Source organism: Ranitomeya variabilis, chromosome 1 (assembly GCF_051348905.1).
Source record: "Ranitomeya variabilis isolate aRanVar5 chromosome 1, aRanVar5.hap1, whole genome shotgun sequence".
Lineage (NCBI taxonomy): Eukaryota > Metazoa > Chordata > Amphibia > Anura > Dendrobatidae > Ranitomeya > Ranitomeya variabilis.
In genome coordinates this window covers 722,391,682-722,410,082 of record NC_135232.1, presented here as the reverse complement: position 1 = coordinate 722,410,082, position 18,401 = coordinate 722,391,682, and the positions used below count along the sequence as shown (strand labels likewise).

Below are 18,401 nucleotides of genomic sequence, written 5' to 3'. Positions count from 1 at the left end.
CCGTGCGCTCCCACGAACACTGACATGTCTCCGTGTTTGGCACACGGAGACACGGTCCGCACGCGGTCCGCACAAAATCAATGACATCTGAACAGATGCATTGATTTTTATGGGTCTACGTGTGTCAGTGTCTCCGGTACGGGAGGAAACTGTCACCTCACGTACCGGAGCCACTGACGTGTGAAACCGGCCTAAGCTGTAGAGGAAACCCGGCTTCCCGGATCGTTACGGCTGATCAGCTGCCGGCGCCGCAGCTGCATGTGTCGTGGCTGTGTCGCAGTTACAGCACATGCATGGAGAGCCTATGTGCTGTGACTGTGACACATGCAGCTGCGGAGCTGATCGGCCGGCATGCTCCAGGTATCCGGGTTCCCTCTGCAGCTTATTCGGTAAGCGCTATAGCTTGCCGAGTAAGCAGGGACCCGATCAAATTCCCTCAGCTCTAGTCATTTGCACCAGGGGGCTGAAATGAAATTAGACAAAAATTCTGCGCCATTTGCAAATAATGAATATGGCACAAACATAAAAGTTACTAACAAAACATTTTTTACTCCAGAAAAAAAAGCTCAACGTCAATGACAGATCAGAGCCTATTATTGGTTGTCTAACTGTAAAACGCTCCAGGAGACATTTCTTTTTGTGGAAAGGTTCTTTTCCTGACAGCATTTTGGATTTTTTTTTGCAACCATCTGTCAGTGTCTACTGTGGAGAGGATCCATTAGCAGACACTTCAAAGAAGTTATAAGCACATTCTTATGTCAAAACCTAAAGTGGAAAAAAAACACTCAAAAGACTCCTCATATGAACAGCAAAGTGGATTTCACATAGAAATGAACAGTGAGAGTTTTTCAGGGGGATTTTGGTGTAGATATGATCCAAGAAATTCTAGGAGAACAAAGCCAAAGACAGCAGATCCAGAGAGCCCGTTACGTGCAGCGTGACTCTATTCAGTCTCCTGCACAGCCAGACTTCACATCTGTTCACACCTCCAGGGTGTGAGGGGGATTTGGGTGCTGATTTTGCACCTAAACTGCTAATAATCAGCATAAAATGCTGGGGAGTGAGGTTTTTGGCCCAGTCTCAAGCACTGGATAAAAAGTCAGATTTTTGTCTGTACCCCAGACGGAATAAAAATATATGCAAAAAAAAGTCCACACCATTAGTGAAATCAATGATTAGTGTGAAACAGCAAATTCTGCGGTAAAAATGTATAAAGTGCAAAATTACCATGTCACCGTTCCTCCCGGTGCACAAGCACCTTCTCCCCAACCCCTCCTCACCTAGCTCCTTCATCCCACCTCCTCACCCATACAGCCCTTCCATTAACCTCACCCAGTTCCTCCATCCTCCTCCTCACCCAGCTCCTCCATCCTCCTCACTCAGCCCCTCCATCCTTCTCACTCAGCCCCTCCATCCTCCTCACTCAGCCCCTCCATCCTCCTCACTCAGCCCCTCCATCCTCCTCACTCAGCCCCTCCATCCTCCTCACTCAGCCCCTCCATCCTCCTCACTCAGCCCCTCCATCCTCCTCACTCAGCCCCTCCATCCTCCTCACTCAGCCCCTCCATCCTCCTCACCCAGCTCCTCCTCCTTCATACTCAGCCCTCCATCCTCCTCACCCAGCTCCTCCTCCTTCATACTCAGCCCTCCATCCTCCTCACCCAGCTCCTCCTTCATACTCAGCCCCTCCATCATCCTCACCCAGTCCCTTCATCCTCCTCACCCAGCTCCTCCATCATCCTCCTACTCTTCACTCAGCCCCTCCATCATCCTCCTCACCCAGCTCTTCCATCCACCTCACCCAGCTCCATCCTCAGCCCCTTTCTCCTCCTCACCCAGCTCCTCCATCCTCCTCACTCAGCCCCTCCATCCTCCTCACCCAGCTCCTCCTCCTTCATACTCAGCCCTCCATCCTCCTCACCCAGCTCCTCCTTCATACTCAGCCCCTCCATCATCCTCACCCAGTCCCTTCATCCTCCTCACCCAGCTCCTCCATCATCCTCCTACTCTTCACTCAGCCCCTCCATCATCCTCCTCACCCAGCTCTTCCATCCACCTCACCCAGCTCCATCCTCAGCCCCTCTCTCCTCCTCACCCAGCTCTTCCATCCACCTTACCCAGCTCCATCCTCAGCCCCTCTCCTCACCCAGCCCCTCCATCCTCCTCACCCAGCCCCTCCATCCTCCTCACCCAGCCCCTAAATCCTCCTCCCCCAGCCCCTCCATCCTCCTCCCCCAGCCCCTCCATCCTCCTCCCCCAGCCCCTCCATCCTCCTCCCCCAGCCCCTCCATCCTCCTCCCCCAGCCCCTTCATCCTCCTCACCCAGCTCCTCCATCCTCCTCCTTCATACTCAGCCCCTCCATCTTCCTCACCCAGCCCATTCATCCTCCTTCATACTCAGCCCCTCCATCATCCTCACCCAGTTCCTCCATCCTCCTCCCCCAGCCCCTCCATCCTCCTCCCCCAGCCCCTCCATCCTCCTTCCCCAGCTCCTCCATCCTCCTTCCCCAGCTCCTCCATCCTCCTCACCCAGCTCCTCCATCTTCCTCCTTCATACTCAGCCCCTCCATCCTCCTCACCCAGCTCCTCCATCCTCCTCACCCAGCTCCTCCATCCTCCTCCCCCAGCCCCTCCATCCTCCTCCCCCAGCCCCTCCATCCTCCTCCCCCAGCCCCTCCATCCTCCTCCCCCAGCTCCTCCATCCTCCTCCCCCAGCCCCTCCATCCTCCTCCCCCAGCCCCTCCATCCTCCTCCCCCAGCCCCTCCATCCTCCTCCCCCAGCCCCTCCATCCTCCTCCCCCAGCCCCTCCATCCTCCTCCCCCAGCCCCTCCATCCTCCTCCCCCAGCCCCTCCATCCTCCTCCCCCAGCCCCTCCATCCTCCTCCCCCAGCCCCTCCATCCTCCCCCAACTCCTTTCCCCTCACACCGCTCCTCCATAGCTCCATCCTCCTCCTCACTCAGCCTCTCCATCCTCCTCATCGTCGTCGTCAACCTCACCAACCCCCTCCGCCTCCCTCTCCCCCATCACTTTAGCTCCTCGCTGTCACCTGCTGCTCATTCTGCGGCTCAGCTCCACTACTGTCGCTGTCCGATTGCGTCACCAGCCGGCGACACAAATAGACGTCACAGCCGCGTTACTCAGTGCCATCCCCCCTTCCCCGTACTCTCCGGTTATTTTTGCCCCTCAGTATTACCAGAGCCGCTATATCCGCCGCCACGGGCGCAGTTTGCCACTGTGGGTGTCTGTGACGATATAACGGCTCATGACGAGGATTGCGCTGACTGGACAGGGAGGCGGGAGCCAATAGCTGCGTGGCTTCCAATTACGTCACTCACAAGTGACCAACCAGGCGCTTCCTTCTATTCACGCGGTTGGTTTGGAATTTTGGTTGCTATAGTGACGCAGCCTCGGTTCTCGGGGATCTGAGAGACATGTTTGGTGCCGGAGCAGCTCGGGAGCTTCGGGGCTGTGAGAGGAGGAAGGTCCTGCAGGTAACAGCTCCGCACCGAGAGGCGCCATCACTGCCTGTAGTCCGGAAAATCCGATAATCCGCACTACATGGAATTCCTGGGCTCACGTCCAGAGATTGCTGGGGGGTGACTGCCAGAGACTGCCGGGGGGTGACTGCCAGAGACGGGAAGGGTGGGGGGTGACGTCCAGAGACTGCTGGGAGTGACGGACAGTGGCTGCTGGGAGTGAGACAGCCAGAGACTGCGGGGGGGGGGGAGTTAGAGGTTTGGCTTGCTGACTCCACAGCCCTGAATGCCGGGAGAAAGGGCCAGAGACGGCCATTGTGAGAGACAGACTGTCCAGGTGATAGTCACAGATATTCAGGGTGACAACATGGTGGGTAATCAGTGACTCCCAATATGAAGGTGGAGATCTATTGCCATAAGTAGATTCATTATCAGGTCACGTCCACTCAGGTGGTACATGGAGCAGGCGGATACTCTGTGTATTGGTTGGAGAAGCTCCATCTCTCTGAGGTCCCCTGTGGCGCAGTCCAGGGCCGCTCCATCTCTCCGTGAGTCATCGGTGATGCCTTCCAGGGCCGCTCCCTCTCCCCGGGTCCTCGATGACTTGGTCTAGGGCGGCTCCATCTATCCTTGGTGACGCAGTCTAGGGCCGCTCCATCTTTCCTTGGTGACACGTTCCAGGGTCGCTCCATCTCTCCGTGGGTCCTCTGTGACGCTGTCCAGGGCTGCTCCATCTTTCCCCGAGTCCTTGGTGACTTGGTCCAGGGCTGCTCCCTCTCTCCTTGGGTCCCTGGTGATGCAATCCAGGGCTTCTTCATCTCTCCCCGAGTTCTTGCTGATGCGATCCAGGGCCGCTACATCTCTCCTCAGGTCCTTGGTGATACGATCCAGGACTGCTGCCTCTCTCCTCAGGTCCTCTGTGATGCGGTCCAGAGCCACTCCCTCTCTCCTTGGGTCCTCGGTGGCACGGTTCAGAACCACTCCTCTCCTCAGTGACGTGGTCTGGAGCCACACACACAGGAGGACTTCTCCCCCATGTACCAAACAGCAGCCTCAATAATGTAGGCTGTAACCACACCCACAGGTGAGGCATGTGGGTAGCCAGACCCACCCATGTCTCGTAGCTACCCGGACCCAGGTGCACAAAACGTCTTAGTGCACTAACGCAAAATACTCTGGGTTGCATCGCAGGAAGCAGCCATCTCTGCGACACATATCTCCTATTGACTATATGGCCATTAGCCTCCTTACATACCTCCCCCCTCTGCCTAAAGCTGTGTGGCTTGGCACTTTCCATTACCTGACCAGAGACCCTTCTCGGTCGCCTTTGATAGTACATCCGTCTGTCAAAATCGGGCCCTATCACTGAACCTTTTTGGAACAATGTATCTGACTTTATCACCTCCTCTGGTAGAGTTGCCCCTTTTCCAGACCATTCTCTCCTGACCGCCTCCACTGGTTTGTGCGGCTGCGAGACTCCCGTACAGTCGAGCCTACTGTCTGGTCTGAGTCTGACTCTGTCACTGCGTCCGCTACAGGGTCTCCTGCCTATGCTACTCAGCACTGAGTTAACAGAGGAGTCACACTTTTATCTTCAGATTGCGTAATTCTAGTCTTTAGAGAACCCCTTCTATACTAAGGGTTGGAAGTGGTCGCCACCTTCTTTCCATTTCCTGGAGCTGTACCTTAATCTGCAGTCTGTCCCTTCTCAGGTGCTCTACCTATCGTAGGTACGCCAGCCGATATTTAAGGAGTATTTGAATATTTTTAAAGTACTCCATTGATCTGAAAACCAAAAATGGAACCATTCCATCTTCAGCTATCTGGGCTTCGGCGTCAGCTGGGATCCTCACACTCGCCATACCGGACTTATTCACAATTTCTTGCACTTGTCCAAGTCTCCCAATGACTTTCGTCACCAGATTTCTGGGCACTTGAACAATGTCTTCCACAAACCCCAGCCGACTTTGAGCTTTCCTTGCATGCTCCAGACATCGAGCGGCTTCCTTATTCCTCAACAGGATCATCTGTTTCATGCTGAGACAGTGTAGGTGCATGTCACTCAGGATAGCCACCCGCTTCACTGTGACTTCCCTAGTTGACAGTATAACCAACTGCTGAGTCTCTGGCGCCCAGTTCGCGCTACACGCCTCCACCACCTTTCTAAATGCCTCATGCACAGCCTCACTGGCACATGCTTCTCGCATGTCCTCTGGTACCTCTACTAGGCACTGGACGTGCGAAGTCTCACCTTCTTGGATATAGCGTTTGATCTCCTCGTCCTGAGAGTCAGAGCGGTTTTTCAAGACGTCGACCTCCTTTGTGAGGCCTTCTGCGTGGTGCTTCCCCTGCTGGATTTCTTCCTCCCTGGAGGCCACTTCTTTGGTCAGTCTCTCCAGCTCACTCTCCTTCATTGCGATCAGATCAAGAGAGCGCGACAGTTCATTCTGTAGAGCGGAGAGCTCGTTTTTTTGGCCTTCCAGGTATTTCTGAAACTGGACCTTTAAAGGGAATCTGTCACCCCAAAATTCACCTATAAGCTAAGGCCACCGGTATCAGGGGCTTATCTACAGCATTCTGTAATGCTGTAGATAAGCCCCCGATGTCACCTGAAAGATAAGAAAAACAGGTTATATTATACTCACCCAGGGGCGGTCCCGGTCCGGTTCGATGGGCGTCGCTTTCCGGGTCCAGCGCCTCCCATCTTCATATGATGATGTCCTCTCTTCTTTTCTACCTGCCGTGGCTCCTGCGCAGGCATTCTTTATCTGCCCTGTTGAGGGCAGAGCAAAGTACTGCAGTGCGCAGGCGCCAGGCCTCTCTGACCTTTCCCGGCACCTGTGCACTGCAGTACTTTGCCCTCAACAGGGACCACAACGCCCATAGGACCGGACCGCAGCGGGACCGCCCCTGAGTGAGTATAATCTAACTTGCTTTTCTTATCTTTCAGGTTACATCGGGGGCTTATCTACAGCATTTCCACGTGCACATTTCCTTTGGCAGTTTGTCGATTTGATCCTCTCGTTGTCGGGTGGCAGCGGTCGATTCGGAAAGCTTCACCTGCAGGCTCTCCGTTTTTTCTAAGAGTTCTTCTCCAACTGCGATTTTAGCTGTTGGATCCCTATCACCACCCTGGCTCAGTTTTATTTTCCCCACGTCATCGAATACCTCTGTGCTGGGGTTTGTTAGTGGTAAAGTGACCTCCTTATAAGGGACATTAACATTGTTTGCCCCTGACCCTGTCTTTCTGCGGCCGCCGTATCCCCGGCGACGAGACTTGCCATCTGTATCCGGGTCCGCCTTAGGCTATGTGCACATGATGCGGATTTTGCTGCGGATCCGCAGCGTTTCCGCAGCTGCGGGTCCGCAGCAGTTTCCCAAGAGTTTACATTACAAAGTAAACCTATGGGAAACAGAAAACGCTGTTCCCATGCCGCGGAAAAAAACGCGCGGAAACGCAGTGGTTTACATTCCGCAGCATGTCACTTCTTTCTGCAGATTCCGCAGCGGTTTTACACCTGCTCCAATAGAAAACCGCAGGTGTAAAACCGCAGTGAAATCTGCACAAAAACTGCTGTAAATTCGCAATAAATCTGCAGCAAAATCCGCTACAGAAAAATCCGCAGAGGACCATTCTACGTGTGCACATAGTCTTACCGCACTCTTTTTCCCTTACGCCACAGTCTGAACGGGAGTCACCACTACTCACCCTGTCATCATGGAACAACAAGTCCTCACTTAAACAGGTGTCGGACCTCTTTCCTGGAGCTACCCCGTTTTCAACGGTCACACTGTTGGTCACCTCTGCTAGGTCCCAGAGTTGGTTAGACCCACACTGTTGGTCACCCCTAATTCTGGGACATCGACCTTAGGGGGTGCTACCTCCTCCTCTTTATGCATCACACCACCAAGAACCCGAACAGCCGCCTGCTGCGGTGGGCCTCCGTTAGGGTCATTCCGGCTCGCCCCTGAGCAATCAGACACTCCCCATTCCTTCCACAAGTCCAAAAGCAATTCAAAGTCCTGACCAATTCCAATAGGGTATGGCAAGTCCAGGACTACAACGACGTCATGGCTGGTAACCTTGGGTGTCTCAATGATTACCCAGGACACCGGATAATCTCTAGGGACCCCATGGACGCAGTGGACGTCCATCTTCCTTCCAGGGATCAGATAGACAGGGAGTGTGGCACTCACCAGGGTCACCGAGGTCCCTGAGCCCAGAAGTCAGTCACGCTCACTCCATTGACTTCTACAGAACACCTCTGTGACGTCTTGTCAGATGTATGGTTGGCACAGGATACCAGACACGCTGTTAGGGCTAGCGGAACACACCAAATAATATAAAGGGAGATAAGAGGTATGTTCGCAGCCTGGGGTCCACCGTGCAGAGATGGAACCTGCTGCTGAGTAATGGCGGATGGACGCTTGCTCATAGGGGGGTTTATACCTCACCCAGTGTGAATGGAAGTGAACTCTGTTGGTTCACAGAGTCGCCAAATATACGCTGCGCCCTGTTAGCAGTCACAGGGTGCAGCTGAAAGACGCTAATGGGATCCCTATGAATTACCCCCACTAAACTGGTGATTGGACTCGCTCTGACCCTCGGTGGCTTTTAAGCCCGCGCCTGAGGACGCCCTGAGTCAGATGCTGAGTCCAAGCGGGAATTCCCACCCTATACTGACGGTTGTCAGGAAAGCGCACTGATTGCGCATGGCGCCGCACTGTCGGTCGCTGCTAATAGACGCTGTAGCTTGTGCCTAGTGCTGGATCGCACAGTCTGGCGCTATGTAGCGCAATCACCCAAGTACTTTCCACAATACTAGGGATGGGAATGATTAAGGAGCTTTCACCAGATTCAGCCATACATCCACACATACACAATTTCAGTTTTATACTAGCGCATGGCCGAGCGGCCATGCAAACCTTTTATAGCTGTAGCCTTCCAGGACCGTCCTAGTGATCCAATCGGAGACGCTACAGGACCTGAGCATGTGACCCCCTACCTCCAATGAGAGGTCGTCCTGTGGGCATGCTCAGTAGAAGAAAAGCAGGACTTAGTCCCTGGAACGTCTGCTCTCCACTGATCAATGCTGGTTACAAGGCTGAGCCTGGAATGGCAGCTGTAACCAAACGCACAGTATCTGCTTGAGCCAGACACTGGGACCGACGTCTCTGCTGAGCTAGCTCCACTGTGGCTGAAGGAGAATGGGAGACCACAGCGGACATGGTTCGAGATTCCCCCTGTGCAGCGGCGGGAACTCGACACCTAACACACGCGCTGTTCGAGCACTGTTCCCGGCAACAGTCCTTTGACTCATTTGCCGCCGCGCCTTTTGGGACTCCACCCCCCTTTTGAGTCGCCGCCCCTTTGGGGACTACACCCCTTTTGGGGCAACCCTCCCTGTTTGGGTCACCGCCCCTTTTGGGACTCCACCCCCTTTCGAGCGACCATCTCTCCTTAGGGTGCACACCGTGGACTCCCCACGGCCCTCTCAGGCCCCTCACTGCCTGTGTACGGCAGTCTATCTGCCCCAACAGTTCCTCACAGCGAAGCTCCGCACTGTTCTGCAAGGCTCTGCATGGCTTCCCACAGCGAGGTTCCGCACTGCTCTGCAAGGCTCTGCACCTCTCTGTACGGCTCTGCAAAGATCTGCACTGCGGATTTTGTGGACCCACCGATCCACAGCTAGCCACCCGAAGTTCGTGGACCCGCCGATCCACAGCAATCACCTGCTGTACTCCTCCCAGGTACCTCCTGGACTGATGCCCGCAGTCTAGCACCAATTGTAGAGATCATACTCTTTCAGGTGCGGCACGAGGAAGACGAAAGGCGTGTTTCTGTAAAAAAATATCTGTGCAGGTTTATTAGCTCCATAAACCCCTGAGCAACAACATAAAGGTAAACGTCCTTTAGAGCAGGAAAAACAACACAAAAATGCCCTAGTCGGGTTCTGCTCCCTCAGGCCAGTGGACACACAGACTGGGCAATGTCCAGTACGCAGGCTTGCTCTGGAGTCACACACACAGGAGGGCTATTCCCTCCCCAGACACAGACCATGTGCCAAACCACAGCCTCCATTTTGTAGGCTGTAACCACACCCACAGGTGAGGTATGTGGGTAGCCAGACCCGCCCATGTCTCATAGCTACCCGCAACCCGGACCCAGGTGCACTAAACGACATCTTAGTGCTTACATGCACTAAAGAAAAATACTCCAGGTTACATCACAGGGAGCAGCCATCACTGTGACACATACCTCCCATCGACTACACGGCCATTAGCCTCCTTACAGCAGGTACAAACAAGACGATACCAAATATCCGAGAGGAGCAAAGAATCAGTAAGGCTACTTTCACACTGGCCCTTTTTATGTCCTCCGTCGCAATGCGTCGTTTTGGACAAAAAAACGCATCCTGCAAAAGTGCTTGCAGGATGCGTTTTTTCTCCATTGACTTGCATTAACGACGCATTGCGACGGATTGCCACACGTCGCATCCGTCGTGCGACGGATGCGTTGTGCTTTGGCGGACCGTCGGCACAAAAAAACACTACATGTAACGTTTTTTGCTGCCGACGGTCCGCTTTTTCCGACCGCGCATGCACGGCCGGAACTCCACCTCCACCTCCCCGCACCTCACAATGGGGCGGCGGATGCGCTGGAAAAATGCATCCGCTGCCCCCGTTGTGCGGCGTATACAACGCTAGCATCGGGAACCTCGGCCCGACGCACTGCGACGGGCCGAGCCCGACGCTAGTGTGAAAGAAGCCTAACCTATAGAATTGCCTCCTATCTGTCTGGATCTCCTTCTAATCACAGGAGTGGACGATGGGGGGCAGAATCAACACTTTCCCCCATTCCCATGATTGATAGCAGCATCTAAAGGTACCTTCACATTAAGCGACGCTGCAGCGATAGCGTCGCTGTTTGATCGCTGGAGAGCTATCACACAGACCGCTCTCCAGCGACCAACGATGCCGAGGTCCCCGGGTAACCAGGGTAAACATCGGGTTACTAAGCACAGGGCCGCGCTTAGTAACCCGATGTTTACCCTGGTTACCAGCGTAAAATGTAAAAAAAACAAACACTACATACTCACATTCGCGTCCCCCGGCGTCCGCTTCCTGCACTGACTGAGCGCCGGCCCTAACAGCAGAGCGGTGACGTCACCGCTGTGCTGTACTTTCACTTTCACTTTACGGCGCTCAGTCAGTGTGGGAAGCGGACGCCGGGGGACGCGAAGGTGAGTATGTACTGTTTGTTTTTTTACATTTTACACTGGTAACCAGGGTAAACATCGGGTTACTAAGCGCGGCCCTGCGCTTAGTAACCCGATGTTTACCCTGGTTACCAGTGTAAAACATCGCTGGTATCGTTGCTTTTGGTGTCAAACACGACGATACACGCCGGTCTGACGACCAAATAAAGTTCTGAACTTTGTTCAACGACCAGCGATATCACAGCAGGATCCTGATCGCTGCTGCGTGTCAAACTAAACGATATCGCTAGCCAGGACGCTGCAACGTCACGGATCGCTAGCGATATCGTTTAGTGTGAAGGTACCTTAAGGCCTCTTTCACACTTCTGTCTGCTGGAGGGCGTCGTAATACGTTGTTGTGACGTATCGACGTACGTCATGAAAATAGGGAAAAACGTGTGTAACGCATCCAGTGTTTTGACGGATGCATTGTTGCCTGAATTTCAATGGAGAAATTCCGGGGAGATGAGAGAGAGTTGTTCCACGTTTTTCCGACGCTGACAAAAAACGTTTCATTGAACGTTTTTTTCGAAACGACGGACCGCTATTTTCCGACGGATCCAGTGCACGACGGATGAAACGAATGGCCATCCGTCACAATCCGTCTCGCTAATACAAGTCTATGGGAAAAAACAGGATCCTGCAAAAAAAATTGCAGGATCCTGTTTTTTCAAAACTCGACGGGAGAGAAAAGACAGAAGTGTGAAAGAGGCCTTAGGGTATGTGTCCACGTTCAGGAAACGCTGCGTGTTTGATGCTGTGCAGAGCCGCAGCGTCAAACACGCAGCGTCCAGATGTTACAGCATAGTGGAGGGGATTTTATGAAATCCCGTCTCCACTATGCGTGGTAACACGCATACGGTGGCCCTGCGATTCCGAACATGCGGCGCTTCTTTTAAGATCGCATCATGTCCGTTTACCTTGCGGTGACGCTGCGCCGCCGCAAGGTATATCACAGGGCCCTATGTGTGGGGAGCGATGATGCCGGATGTGTGCAGGATGTGTGCAATGAACATATCCGGCATCATCGCATCACAGAAGGGGGCGGAGCGGGTTTGCCGCTCTGTCCAAACCGCCAGCCATCCTGGATGTGGACACGTACCCTTAGTTAATCGGCTGAGGTTGGAGCTAGCTCTGATGGCAGCAGTTAGACTTGGCTGCAGTACGTCGGGCCGCTCCTTGCACACAGCAGTCACATACATGTACAGCTGATTTCGCCAATGAAAACCTGGGCATATTCGCTGTGATTAGGGCTGGTTTCACACATTGCAGTTTTCTGTGGATTTTTTATGTGGATCCAAAGCATATTACCATAGCAGCAAAACTATGGTTTTCACACTGCCCGGTGAATGGGATGAAATCTGCAACAAATCCACGTGTGATCCACATGCAGATTTTGTTTTGCAGATCTGCAGCCAAATTCAGAACACTTTTTTTTTTTCGGTCACGTGTAAACCTTCCTGTACTTTGCAGACGAAGCAGATTAAACTTGCAGCTGATCAATTTCTGCTGCAGATATTCAGCATGAAACGTTTGCTCTGTATCCACAGAGTTTACACAGCATAAACGGCAGTGATCTCTGCACAATTTAGGCTACTTTCACACTTCCGTTTTTTGAATCCATCACAATGCGTCGGCGCGACGTATCGACAGATGCATCAAAAATAGTGAAAAACGGATGCAATGCATCCAGTATTTCGATGGATCCGCTAGAAAAACTGGATCCGTTGCATCCGTTTTGTCCGTTTTTACCTTCCGTTTCATCCTTTTTTTTTGACGGATCCGTTTTCCATGCCTAAAAATGGGAGTCTCTCAAATGTGATTGGCTACTGAAAAATAAGGAAACCAATATATTGACTGGCTGGCTGTCTTCAGGCTGGCAGGAGTCTTGCTGGCACATTTGGGGGTGACGCCCCAGGCCAGGTTTATATAGATTTGGAGCCTGTCTGGCCAATTGGCTACAAATTCCTGATTCTGAGCATGCTCAGTGTAAAAAATCGGATTCCAGCGCTGGATTCCGTCATACGACGGGTCACGATGGATCCTGCGTCCATAGGCTTCCATTCTAGTCAACGACGTATACCGCAGGATCCGCCGCGACACGTTATCCCGAAGCAGACAAAAAATGTTACATTGAGTCTAAGTGCACACGTTGCAGAATTGCCGCGGAAATTTGCAACTCCTGCCGCAGGTATATCGCATGCGGAATTGGCATGCATATTCCCGCAGAAAACTAGCGTTTTGCAAGCATAATTAGCTTGCAGAATGCTAGAGTTTTCCAAGCGATCTGTAGCATCGCTTGGAAAACTGACTGACAGGTTGGTCACACTTGTCAAACATAGTGTTTGACAAGTGTGACCAACTTTTTACTATAGATGCTGCCTATACCGCATCAATAGTAAAAGATAGAATGTTAAAAATAATAAAAAAAAAGGTTATTCTCACCTTCCGCAAACAGCCGATCTCCTCAGCGGCTTCCGTTCTTATAGATGGTGTGTGTGTGCAGGGCCTTCGATGACGTCGCGGTCACGTGACGGCAATGTCATCGCGGTCATGTGACCGCGACGTCATCGCAGGTCCTTCACACACACCATCTATAGGAACGGAAGCGGCCACGTGCACCGCTGAGAGGCGGGAAGACTCTGGGGCCATCAGAGGGTGAGTATATCACGATTTTTTATTTTAATTCTTTTTTTTTAACAATTATATTGTGCCCAGTCCGTGGAGGAGAGTCTCCTCTCCTCCACCCTGGGTACCAACCGCACATGATCTGCTTACTTCCCGCATGGTGGGCACAGCCCCAATGCGGGAAGTAAGCAGATCAATGCATTCCTAGGTGTGCGGAATCCCCGCGATTCCGCAGATTTAATGAACATGCTGCGTTTTTTTCTGGAATGCGATTCCGCTCAGGAAAAAAATGCAGCATGTGCACAAAAAATGCGGATTGCATTCTATTAAATAAGATGCTTAAGGTGAGCGTTTTTTTCGCGGTTTTATAGCGTTTTTATAGCGAAAAAAAAGCGAAAAATCTGCTACGTGTGCACACAGCCTGAACGGTTTTTTCCAGACGACGGTCCGCCTAAATACGACGGATCCGTCGCTAATACAAGTCTATGGGAAAAAAACAGATCCTGCGGGCACATTTGCAGGATCCGTTTTTTTCCCAAATCGACGCATTGGCCTTAGTCTGGATATTGCTGCAGATTTGCTGTGGAAATTCGTCAGAAAATGTCTAATTTCAGCATAACATTAGGTTTCCTGTCCACAAGGATTTTTTTAGCTGCAGCGATTCCACAGTGGCGATATCCACACTGAATTGTGTAGGTATGGCTGCGGTTTCTGCTGCAGATACATCGGACTTCACCATCTGCATTGCTAAGAGTAAAATCTGCCGCTTAAATTGACACAATGCAGACATTAACTCCACATCTCTGGGCAAGTTACACTGCAGATTGTCTCTAAGATTCCATAAAATCTATTACTCTGAAAATGTAATATGCAGCCGATTGCGGATCTGGACTAGTCTAGGTGATCCCTGAATCGCTCACTAGATGCAGCAGTACCGGAGCTGGAGACCAGCACGGTGTGATACAGAACATTTGGGGTACGTTATCATGAGGTGCAAATGCTCCAGATTTTCTGTTCCAGCATTGTGCAGGAGATTGTAATAAATGTCATGGACGCACTGCGGGAATAAAACCAACCATCACTGTGGATTTGAGATCTACGGCAGCTCAAGTTATGCCGCAGATATTGTCCTGGATTTCTTTTTGTGGAATGAAAAGGGTTAAAGTCACGGCTTCCCCATTTTCACAATGATATCCACAGCAATATTTATCACTGGGGTAGGTTTGCAGCAAAATGTGACATGGGAACGTACCAAGGTGCGAGTGTGCAGCCGATTGTGCCCTGCTGACTGCGTGCAGAAAATCCGCGGTGTGCTACAGTAGTCTGGCCAAAGCAGAAAGCTAGGCACATACGTTATCAGCATTTTCTGCTGCAGGTGTCGCCAGGGATAGCTAGATGTGGAGACGTCAGGGGTAAGACACAGCATTAAGGCGCCGCTTCTAGTTCCAATGCACGAGATCCACATCAGAAAGGTCTCTTAGTATAAGTCTGTGTTCACACCGGCTGGATTTTAGACTGGTTTAGGTGTGGATGAAATCCAACAACTATGCGAATACAATAAATGTTAAGATCGTTTTTCATCCACTGCTCACATGCAATGATTAGTTTCAGCATGGAAAAAAAATCCACAAGAATGAGACCAAATATGAGTCTCATTCCTATGGATTCTGAATGGAAAAGCCAAAGCGTAAGATTTGCCACGTGGATTGGGCTAATTTTGGTGCAGCTCAGCAGCTGTTCACATTGCACATTGGTAAAATATACATTGAATTTGCAAGTTTCAGCAGCAGCCGTAAGATCTGAACAAATTTCATCCAAATGCTGTGCATTATTTCTGCACGGAAACCGTCTGAAAGGTGGTGTTTATAATCTTCAGCATGTTAATGCCTATTTCAGATTTTCATTGCGGATTTCAATCTTTATTGTAGAAGGGTAAAATACACACAAAACTGCTTGTAACAAGTGCTGATTTTGCTGCAGATTTTCTGGACAATCAGTGGAGAAAAACTTGAGAATGGCTTCACAGTTCTCCCCCAATGTTTCTAGGCTTCTGAATGGCGACTTTACCCATAGGAACAAGGGGGATGTGACTGTATAACAGCGCACCCCTCAGGCGACTTTGTATAAGGACTTATCCTCTTTAGGATTATTGCTGGTGACCTTCCCTCTGATTGGGTCCCTGCAGGTGTTCAAGGCTTGTGATGAAGGCAAGAAGGGTTATCTGAGCAGAGAAGACCTGAAGGTGGCTGTCGTGATGATGTTTGGGTATAAACCCTCCAAGGTAATTAGTTGGCCCTGTATTTGGTGTGTTGTACGGTAACTTTTATATAGGTGAAGCTGTACAGTAGAAACGTCCATCCCTCATGCATTACCACAGTTCTCCAGCAGATGGCAGCAGACAGTCACTGATGTGTAGCGATAACTGCTCACGCTCACTGTAATTGCTGTTGGTATTTTTACCGCTCACTACAACTCCCAGTGTGCTTGTGGATGATGATGATTGTAGTGTTTCTAATGAACAAGAACCACGAGTGTATGCCACAGTTTAGTCTTCAGCAACTTTACTAGTACTTTACTCATCTTGGACTAGTTTTGCGCTCTTTTCTCCATGCACAATTCTTCTCTGAGCCGCCAGCAGTTTAGCTCCATCCCTTGTGTGAGACATGTCCCATTTAGCTTTTACTATCCGAGCTCCCACTGGACACTGCTACCTAGTAAACTGGGAACCAGCAGAATTCTGGATTTTGCTTTGGGCTTGAACAGAGAAGAAAACTCCATGTAATTCATATTTTTAAGAGTCATTCAACTTCTGTAGATCTATGTTCAGATAATGTTTGTCTGTTCCAGGCTTCCATACACATGAATATGGTTCATTGTTTCTTTCAGCTCGAGGTGGACACAATGGTGCCGGGCCAGTCCAGGACTGGAGGTAAGGGGAAGAATCTGCATCGGCTGCTAAATCTGCAGCACTTTCATTATTACTAATAAAGGGCACCTTTAGGTTTTTCTGACCAGAGTGGGCTAATATGTAAGGGTCTGCACGCGGACAGTGGACCGGTCTTGTCTGTTTTGCACAGAAGTCAGTGTCTCTGACACCCTGCACCTGTCGGTGATGTAAAATGTTTTCTTCTACCACACTACAGTAAAAGGAGGCTGATTTTTGCGCAGGCTGCCGCTGTGTCGCTCCCATTGTTTACAGGCAGAGCAGGGCTGTTGTTATATGATTGACAGGTCTGGTCTAGGATCCTGCGCTCTGACACAGTGCTAGGACCTCACTAAATATACAGGCATCAGTCTTAGCAAACCGCAATCACACACAGAGGATAACGTCGTCTTCTTACCCCACAGAAGTGACACCCGATGAGTTTGTGAAGCTGATGACCCTGAAGGGCAGCGTGCAGCCGAGCTTCGGAGACCAGAGACAGATATTTTCCGTGTTTGATTCTCACTGTGAGTATTGATCTCCTCGAGGTCAGAAACTTCTGTAGTAATAGGTAACTTTCCCCCTGTAGCTTGTCATTATAGCGACAGGTTTTCTTTTAGCCCAAGATTTCCACTAAACTCTTAGGCATTTTTTTGAACTACACATGTCTCTTGATGTGTCCTTAGCTTTTATAAGCTGCAATAGTCAGCAGTTTACATCTTGTCCTGGTTCTGGGGGAGATGAAGCTGCAGGAGATCAGGTCCTGGATAGTTGTCACATGTGTACAGAAGAGACGACGATCTATACACAGCCCCACCATCCCCAATATTCTGTGCAGACACTCTGCGCAGTAGGCAATGCTTGGCTTTCTACCTTCCTGTAATGATAAGATACATAGCAGGAAGCCATAATCTGCAGAGCAGCCCCCTGTAACTTTCAGGTCAGGGCAATGATGAATATAATGCTTGCTCCACAAGTTCTACAATGGACGTGAGGGATGATTGCTAGAAGGGCCGCCATGCGTCCATGCATAGTATACGTGTATTCTACTGGCTGACTGGTGTCCATATTTTGGGTCCACAACACTTCCGCTTCTGCTGTTGTCCACAGGTCGGGGATTTTTAAACCTGGATGACTTTAGGCGGGCATTTAAGCGAGTGGCTCCACACTTACCTGAGCAGACGATCATCGAGGCTTTCAGGTGAGCAGCGTATGTCTGCAAACAGTAATATTTTACAGATCTGATTTGTTTTCACACATGGACCTCAGTTCTGCATGGAAAAACTACAAGATGCGTTAGTGCGGTCTGAATTATAGACAAGTGCATGTAAATGCAAGAACCTCCTGCACCCAACTTATGGACGGGGCTGGTCTGATAAATATAGCGGTGATATTAGCCTATCGTGTAGTTTTCCACACCGTGCGCCCTAGTGGCAGAAGGAATAGGGGAATAATGACTGAGACTTCATCACGTATGGCAGGAAAATGTTAAAAATCAGTTCTGCTTTGATGAAAGGATTGTCACGGTGGGTTTGCTATAAGAATCTCATTCACCCCGCTGCACAATTAATGCCCTCACTTAAAGGGGTTGGTCAGTCTGATCATCGGGGGTCCCGAAATCAGCTGTTACTCCAGCTGCTGAGGACTTGACAGGACATAGTAGATTCCACCCTTTCTCTTCTCTGGCCAACAATGTGGGGACCCCTCTGTTAGCTGGGCTCTTAGGCCGGGTGTAAAGAATATAAACATGCCCTATTTCTGTAATGGGGAAGGGATATTTCCTGTCTGCTCGGGCGCTGTGTCTGTAGCTGCCGCACTGACAATGAGAACAGCATTTAGGGGTGATTTATCGAAAAGATAGAGTTGCCTCCATTATATGCGGTGACATCCGTAGCGACGAGCTCTTTTTAACATTCCGGTCTGTCCTCTCCAGTTTATCACTCGCAGCTGAATTTCCAGCCAGTTGCTGCGGAATTATGAACCCAGACAGACCTCACAGGAGGTGTCGAAAAGCGTTTATATGAAAATAATGGAGCCCGAGAGAGGCGGCCAGATCCGAACAGGCAGGACGTGTAATGAACGCCACTCGCCAAACTGGAAACGGCGCATTTTA

The 18,401-nt window shown here is 51.0% G+C and overlaps 2 protein-coding genes across 4 annotated transcripts in view; one reads left to right on the top strand and one right to left on the bottom strand.

The window, feature by feature from the left end:
* Positions 1 to 3,183, bottom strand: part of TDP1 (tyrosyl-DNA phosphodiesterase 1) — a 79,675-nt gene extending 76,492 nt beyond the window's left edge. Inside the window, exon 1 of one of the 2 annotated variants that reach the window (XM_077267702.1) lies at positions 3,049 to 3,183. In XM_077267702.1, the coding sequence (XP_077123817.1) occupies positions 3,049 to 3,059 (11 nt within the window). In that variant the 5' untranslated portion in view covers positions 3,060 to 3,183. Of the gene's footprint in view, positions 1 to 2,322; positions 2,363 to 3,048 lie in introns of those variants that run through there. The other variant, XM_077267695.1, reaches the window with a different exon arrangement.
* A 103-nt stretch (positions 3,184 to 3,286) lies between these two features.
* EFCAB11 (EF-hand calcium binding domain 11) overlaps positions 3,287 to 18,401 on the top strand; it is a 33,615-nt gene continuing 18,500 nt past the window's right edge. Inside the window, exons 1-5 of one of the 2 annotated variants that reach the window (XM_077267716.1) lie at positions 3,287 to 3,493; positions 15,551 to 15,646; positions 16,252 to 16,294; positions 16,714 to 16,815; positions 17,399 to 17,489. In XM_077267716.1, the coding sequence (XP_077123831.1) occupies positions 3,434 to 3,493; positions 15,551 to 15,646; positions 16,252 to 16,294; positions 16,714 to 16,815; positions 17,399 to 17,489 (392 nt within the window). In that variant the 5' untranslated portion in view covers positions 3,287 to 3,433. The remainder of the gene's footprint in view (positions 3,494 to 15,550; positions 15,647 to 16,251; positions 16,295 to 16,713; positions 16,816 to 17,398; positions 17,490 to 18,401) is intronic. The other variant, XM_077267710.1, reaches the window with a different exon arrangement.